The 8311-nt window shown below is 26.7% G+C and overlaps 1 protein-coding gene across 1 annotated transcript; it reads right to left on the bottom strand.

The window, feature by feature from the left end:
* Positions 1–2835: 2835 nt before the first annotated feature.
* Positions 2836–3666, bottom strand: LOC142240493 (uncharacterized). The gene is made up of 3 exons (XM_075312193.1): positions 3407–3666; positions 3165–3332; positions 2836–3104 (listed from the first exon to the last, which is right to left on the bottom strand). Exons 1-3 carry the CDS (start codon positions 3656–3658, stop codon positions 2934–2936), a joined length of 591 nt encoding a protein of 196 aa, XP_075168308.1. The 5' UTR covers positions 3659–3666; the 3' UTR covers positions 2836–2933.
* Positions 3667–8311: the final 4645 nt, after the last annotated feature.

The raw sequence follows: 8311 nt of genomic DNA, 5'->3' as shown, positions 1-8311 counted from the left end.
TCTATAAAAATAAAATTTTGATAAAAATTTTCTATAGAAATAAAATTTTGACAAAATATTCTATAGAAATAAAATTTTGCAAAAATTTTCTATAGAAATAACATTTTGCAAAAATTTTCTATAGAAATAAAATTTTGCAAAAATTTTCTAGAGAAATAAAATTTTGATAAAAATTTCTATAGAAATAAAATGTTGTAAAAATTTTCTATAAAAATAAAATTTTGGAAAATTGTTTTATAGAAATCAAATTTTGACAAAATTTTCTATATAAATTGAATTTTGAAAACATTTTCTATAGAAATAAAATTTTGCAAACATTTTCTATAGAAATAAAAATTTGCAAAAATTTTCTATAGAAATAAAATTTTGATAAAAATTGTCTATAGAAATGAAATTTTGACAAAATATTCTATAGAAATAAAATTTTGGAAAAACTTTCTATAGAAATAAAATTTTGCAAAAATTTTCCATAGAAATAAAATTTTGCAAACATTTTCTATAGAAATAAAATTTTGCAAAATTTTCTATAGAAATACAATTTTGCAAAAATTTTCTATAGAAATAAAAATTTTCTATAGAAATAAAATTTTGTAAAAAATTTCTACAGAAATAAAATTTTGCAAAAAATTTCTATAGAAATAAAATTTTGCAAAAATTTTCTATAGAAATAAAATTTTCGAAAAATTTTCTACAGAAATAAAATTTTGCAAAAAATTTCTATAGAAATAAAATTTTGCAAAAATTTTCTATAGAAATAAAATTTTCGAAAAATTTCCTATGGAAATAAAATTTTGCAAAAATTTTCTGTAGAAATACAATTTTGTTAAAAAAAAATTTATAGAAACAAAATTTTGCAAAAGTTTTCTATAGAAATAAAATTTTGCAAAATTTTCTATAGAAATAAAATTTTGCAAAAATTTTCTATAGAAATAAAAATTTTCTATAGAAATAAAATTTTTCAAAAATTTTCTATAGAAATAAAATTTTGTAAAAAATTTCTATAGAAATAAAATTTTGCAAAAAATTTCTATAGAAATAAAATTTTGCAAAAATTTTCTATAGAAATAAAATTGTGCAAAAATTTTTCTATAGAAATAAAATTTTGCAAAAATTTTCTATAGAAATAACATTTTGCAAAAATTTTCTATAGAAATAAAATTTTGCAAAAATTTTCTAGAGAAATAAAATTTTGATAAAAATCTCTATAGAAATAAAATGTTGTAAAAATTTTCTATAAAAATAAAATTTTGGGAATTTTTTTTACAGAAATCAAATTTTGACATAATTTTCTAAAGAAATAAAATTTTGAAAACATTTTCTACAGAAATAAAATTTTGCAAAAATTTTCTATAGAAATAAAATTTTGCAAAAATTTTCTATAGAAATAAAATTTTGGAAAATTTTTCTATAGAAATAAAATTTTGCAAAAATTGTCTATAGAAATAAAATTCTGCAATCATTTCCTATAGAAATAAAATTTTGCAAGCATTTTCTATAGAAATAAAATTTTGCAAAAATTTTCTATAGAAATAAAATTTTGTTAAAAAAAAAATATAGAAACAAAATTTTGCAAAAGTTCTATAGAAATAAAATTTTGCAAAATTTTCTATAGAAATACAATTTTGCAAAAATTTTCTATAGAAATAACATTTTTCAAAAATTTTCTATAGAAATAAAATTTTGTAAAAAATTTCTATAGAAATAAATTTTTGCAAAAAATTTCTATAGAAATAAAATTTTGATAAAATTTGATAAAAGAAATTTTGATATAGAAATAATATTTTGACAAAATTTTCTATAGAAATAAAATTTTGACAAAATTTTCTATAGAAATAAAAATTTGGAAAAATTTTCTATAGAATTAAAATTTTGCAAAAATTTTCTATAAAAAAATTAAACAAAATTTCTATAGGAATAAAATTTTGAAAAAAAATCTATAGAAATAAAATTTTGACAAAATTTTCTATAAAGTCAATATTAAGTCAATATCTTTAAAAATTTTAATTTTGGTTTTAGTCTCCCTTTTTGTAGAAGTAGTAACATCATTTTTCAGGTGCAACCTAAAAATATTTAAAACTTTGACACATTGACATTTCAAGGGTTATGTCTTTAACATTATTTCCTATATCTTCAATTACTACAGTGTGGTATTTATTGCTTCGCAATTGCATTTATCCATACTTACCACAAAGAAAAAAACAAAAACTAAAGTAACAGACACAATTCAATTTTTGGGATGGGTTATTGGTTTTTATTTTTAATTCTATTACAACCAATTAAAATTTGAAATATCTTTATAGAATAGAAAAATTAAAAAAAAAAAATTGCAACCATGTTGGGGTATGTATTTATATATTTTTATCTCATATTAATTCCATTTTTATCTCCAATTGACTAATAATAATCCAGTAAATGCATTGTATGCCAGTGTTTTTAAATTTTGTAAAAAGAGCCCGGGATTTTCTATAAAGTCAATATTAAGTCAATATCTTTAAAAATTTTAATTTTGGTTTTAGTCTCCCTTTTTGTAGAAGTAGTAACATCATTTTTCAGGTGCAACCTAAAAATATTTAAAACTTTGACACATTGACATTTCAAGGGTTATGTCTTTAACATTATTTCCTATATCTTCAATTACTACAGTGTGGTATTTATTGCTTCGCAATTGCATTTATCCATACTTACCACAAAGAAAAAAACAAAAACTAAAGTAACAGACACAATTCAATTTTTGGGATGGGTTATTGGTTTTTATTTTTAATTCTATTACAACCAATTAAAATTTGAAATATCTTTATAGAATAGAAAAATTAAAAAAAAAAAATTGCAACCATGTTGGGGTATGTATTTATATATTTTTATCTCATATTAATTCCATTTTTATCTCCAATTGACTAATAATAATCCAGTAAATGCATTGTATGCCAGTGTTTTTAAATTTTGTAAAAAGAGCCCGGGATTGCAATACAAATGCTCTTTCCTTTCCTCATATTATATTCATCGAAAGCGTTACCTGTGATAACCAATTTATAACGTCCACCTTCTCTATTCATCATATCATCAAAAATAATTTTGAGATTATAATCTCTCATATGGTACACATGCTGGATAAACCAAGAAAAACTTATTCTAAAATACAAAATTTTTCATTTTTTCAAACTTACACCATAGTTATTCAAACATTTTCGTTCATCCTCAGGTATGTATTGGGACCAAACTTCATACCAAAAATTATCTTCACTATATTGAATCATACAGAAATCTGTTGACAATAGGGTGAATACCGTTGGTTGCCATGTTCCTCGCACAAATTTGAGCACATCAACTTTCATCTAAGTTGGTCGACATGAGTTTAAAAAAGTTTGGAATTAGGAAAATTTAGAACTTCGTGATCTTTAAATCTTACATGAATGCGGTCGGTAGGTTTAACGCCTTTCCATGCACAAGTTATGTTACCAGTTACATTAATGGATCCGTCATAGTAGTGGTACAAAAGCTTGCTCATATCGAATATATCATGGATACTATTTGTTTCCGGTCTATCCTCACACTTTTGGAACACATCCTCATCATCAAAAGCGAATTCGTAACGTATTGCCCCAACAATGATTAAGGACGCGGCAATAACTGCCAAACTGTAATTACGACAACGAGACATAGTTTTAAAAGTACTATATACTATAAAAAGTACTATCAACTAAAATGGTCAAAATGAAATTTCCTTTATATATAGCTCTATGTTTTTAGATTTTATATAGTAAGATATAAAAGAGGATGTGTTAAATTTTGCTATTGTTATCAAATTTTGCTGTCACACCATCTAAATGTAATTTTTTAACATTTCTATTACATGGCAATTTTCATCCTAATTGCCATTGTTTAAAGATAAAATTATAAAAATCAGTTTTAGCTACAACTTATACGCATAACATAGATTTTCATATGGTTATGTGAAATGAATTTAGCAATAGAACGCCTATAAAATTTGACACAAAGTTTGACTTTGTATGTTTCAATATGCATTTTCTCTCCCCTATCTCTCTATAAAAAAAGGCATTCGTAAATACAAGAATATAACAACTATATACGGCCGTAAATTCGGCCAGGCCGAATCTTATGTACCCTCCGCCATGGATTGCGTAGAAACTTCTACTAAAGACGGTCATCCACAATTAAATTACTTGGGTTGCGGCCGATGTCAAGACATCTTAAAACTTCGTAACATCATCTTCTAAATTGTAAGTTAGTCATTGCGGGATATATAGTAGACCAAAGAAATGTCGATTAAATACGTATATATTCAGTTCTTGACCGATGTATATAGGAAAGAAATAATTACGAACCGATATGAAATTTTGTGCGGTAATTATAGAGCCATAATTGAAATATGGGGATCGGTTCATATGGGGGCTATATATAAAGGGTGATACGGTCAAAATTTGGTCAATATAAACTTGACGTATTTCTTTCAATTTTGCATTTAAAAAACCTGAACACCCCTCATTTTGAAGGTGTGTGTGTGTAGAATGTTGCTCCTATTTTGATTTTGGAATTCACTCTTCAGATGTCAAAATGCCGTCCAAGCAAGAAGAGCAGCGTATCAAAATTTTGCTCGCGCATCGCGAAAATCCGAGCTACTCGCACGCAAAGCTGGCAAAGTCGCTAAAAGTTGCCAAATCAACCGTTACAAATGTAATTAAAGTTTTTGGGGAACGTTTGTCGACAGCCAGGAAGTCTGGATCGGGGGTAAATCGAAAACTGGAAGCCGCTGAGACGACAAAGAGAGTTGCCGGTAGTTTCAAGCGAAACCCTAACCTCTCTCTCCGAGATGCCGCAAATATGCTGGGTGTATTGTCTACAACCGTGCATCGAGCCAAAAAACGAGCCGGACTATCGACTTACAAGAAGGTAGTGACTCCAAATCGCCTCCCAAAAACAAGAACCCTCCCAGCACGCCAGAGCTCCGCCCAGTTGAGAAATACTGGGCTATTGTCAAGCGGAACCTTAAGAAGACCAAAAAAACTGCTAAGGACGAGCAGCAGTTCAAGGCAAACTGGCTTTCTGCGGCGAAGAATGTGGACAAGGTGGCTGTACAAAATCTGATGGCAGGTGTCAAGCGTGAGGCCCGGCAATTCGGATTTGGAGAAGCGAAAGCCTAACTGAATATTTTTCCTGAATTTTATACTAATTGAACTTGAAAAAGAAATTTAATTTGATTTTTTAAATAAACGATTTCACCAATGTACACGCGTTTTCCCTTGTCCAAATTTTGACCGTATCACCCTTTAATTGTGGACCGATGTGTACCAAGTTTTACATGGTTGTTAGAGACCATATACCAACATCATGTACAAAATTCTTCCGGATCGGATGAAATTTGCTTCTCTTTGAAGCTCCGCAATTCAAATCTGGGGATCGGTTTATATGGGGGCTATATATAATTATGGACCGATGTGGACCAATTTTTGCATGGTTGTTAGATACCATATACCAACACCATCAGCCGGATTAGATGAAATTTTCTTCTCTTTGAGGCTTTGAGGGATCGGTTTATATGGGGCTATATATAAATATGGACCGATGTGGTCAATTTTTTGCATGGCTATTAGAGACCATATACCAACACCATGTACCAAATTTCAGCCGGATCTGATGAAATTTGCTTCTCTTTGAGGCTCCTCAAACCAAATCTGGGGATCGGTTTATATGGGGGCTATATATAATTATGGACCGATGTGGACCAATTTTTTCATGGTTGTTAGAGACCATACTATGTACCAAATTTCAGCCAGATTGGATGAAATATGCTTCTCTTTGAGGCTCCGCAAGCCAAATCTGGGGGTCCGTTTATATGGGGGTCCGCTATACGTAAAAGTGAACCGATATGGCCCATTTGCAATACCATCCGATCTACATCAATAACAACTACTTGTGCCAAGTTTCAAGTCGATGCTTAGATCGACTCAGAATTTCACCACGACCCAGAATATATATATATATATATATATATATATATATGTATATATATATATATATATATATATATATATATATATATATATATATATATATATATATATATATATATATATATATATATATATATATATATATATATATATATATATATATATATATATATATATATATATATATATATATATATATATATATATATATATATATATATATATATATATATATATATATATATATATATATATATATATATATATATATATATATATATATATATATATATATATATATATATATATATATATATATATACTTTATGGGGTCTTAGAGCAATATTTAGATGTGTTACAAACGGATAATATACCCCCCATTCTATGATGGAGATAAAACAAAAACTGTACGACGCAAATGGTTCTACAAAACTATACAAATTCTTACATTTCCAAGAACTAATGGAGTTTTCCTTCCTTGTAAAAAATGTGCACCTTTCGGCATTTTGCCCGGAAAATGTACTTTTTAGGTTCTTTTCTAAAAAAGCTTTCAAAAGTGCGAAAAATCTTCGAATTCTGTTGTGAAAATAGTGCCACGCGAAGAGGCAAATTGCGGACACATTCAGCATTACCGACAAACGAGAGTACTGCGATTGCCCTGATTGCTCCTTTGAATTCTTTTCTGCCCGCTGAAATGGTAGCATTTTTTAGGTTGCTGGCAACATTTTAAAAATGCGCATTCTGTACAGGCAAAATGAAGGCGGAACACATTTTTCAGAAAAGAAAACACCATAAGTATTTTACGAAGGTTTACGACATTTTTGACGTATGGTAAAAAACGTTGTACAAGATTTTGACGATCCCTTAAGAATTTTGGTATTGATTACGAGCCAAGGATGCGGCTTCTTTAAAATAAAGATATTTTTAGCGACCTATTTGCCTTAAAACTGATCAGATCTCATTTGTCGAATTTTCTTTCCCTTTTCGCGGTATATTAATAAACCTATTCACTTACAAACAAATCCCAATTTAAAAATCCAAATTATGACAAATACTTTAAAGTAAAAAAATATTTTCTTCATTAAAAAATAAGAAACAATTTTAAACCACTAATGCTAAATCCTCAAAAAAAGTCTTAGCCTATATTTGCAGTGTTTTTATCTTAAATTTAAAGATTCAATATTTCAGTAAATTTAGGGAGAATTTCTTTAAATCAAAACTGTGTTTCTTTACATTAAAGAAAATTTGTCATAGTTCAAAGACATGCGACTTCAACGGAGGGACGCAAATTTACAAAATTGAGTCCTAAATTTAATGAAAAAAATTTTTGAAGCAAAGATTACAAACTTAATTAAAATTTATATTTTTGAAAGAAATTTGTCCTTAATATTTTGTAAATTGCACATCCTAAAATTTAGGATGCGTAATCTTTAATATCACGTCAATATGTTTTTTTCAGTGTAAATATATGACAAATACCTTACACCTTACGCTGGACCATCTAGGACTGTTATTTGTCTCATTGTTTGTTTAAATAAACAGATAAAAAAATTTGTCACAATGAACAATCCACACTTTTTTTATAATAAAACCCAAGTTTTATTTTTTTTTCCAAAAAAACTTCTTTTTTATTTCTTAGTTATGGGTAATAGTTGTTCCTAATGATTATCTATTTTATATACTCATATCGATACTAATTAAATAATTTGAATATTACTTATTAAGCAATTAACCCAGCAATATATTTTGATAATTTTATTTAAAAAAAAACAACAACACATTTTTACTTAGGTAATTTCAATATTTTTTGATAGAAAATTATAAAAAATGTATATCCGTAATAAAATCATATATCTTGCAATTTTTTTTGCTGGGTTACAACTCGGACAATTTTGAATAATTTTAATATAAAATCCTTTGATCATATTTTCCATTTTGGTTGTTGTTATTATTTACCATATATAATAGTTATTCATTTATGTTACATTACAAATTATCTTATTGCACATATTAAATGGTAGTCTTTTTTTTTCTATCATTTGCCAAATTAGATTTATATCTGAGTTGCTAAATTCTATGTATATATGTATATGTATATATTACACATAATGATATGCTGAAATAAATTTATTATAATGTAATGGCTATATATATGCACTACATGTTTTCCAAAAAACAAAAAAAAAAATACTAATACTAATACTTTATTAGTATATTATTCTACATTTCTTTTATTATTTTTTTCTATAGAAAAATATTGCCCCAAGACTTGAAAAAATTTATTGTATTTATATATACATATATCCTTGGGAAACTAAATTGGATGTTTTTATAGTGTTATT

Source organism: Haematobia irritans, chromosome 5 (assembly GCF_050003625.1).
Source record: "Haematobia irritans isolate KBUSLIRL chromosome 5, ASM5000362v1, whole genome shotgun sequence".
In the NCBI taxonomy this organism is placed as follows: Eukaryota; Metazoa; Arthropoda; class Insecta; order Diptera; family Muscidae; genus Haematobia; species Haematobia irritans.
The sequence above is the reverse complement of the archived record's forward strand: the minus strand, read 5'-3'. Positions and strand labels throughout refer to the sequence as shown.

Excerpts from the sequence above, each read along its gene's own strand:
- LOC142240493 (XM_075312193.1), bottom strand. The coding sequence starts at position 3,658 with ATGTCTCGTTGTCGTAATTACAGTTTGGCAGTTATTGCCGCGTCCTTA. Across the intron at positions 3,333-3,406 it reads AACCTACCGACCGCATTCAT|ATGAAAGTTGATGTGCTCAA; the intron begins GTAAGATTTAAA and ends CGACCAACTTAG. Across the intron at positions 3,105-3,164 it reads AATGTTTGAATAACTATGGT|CATGTGTACCATATGAGAGA; the intron begins GTAAGTTTGAAA and ends TGGTTTATCCAG.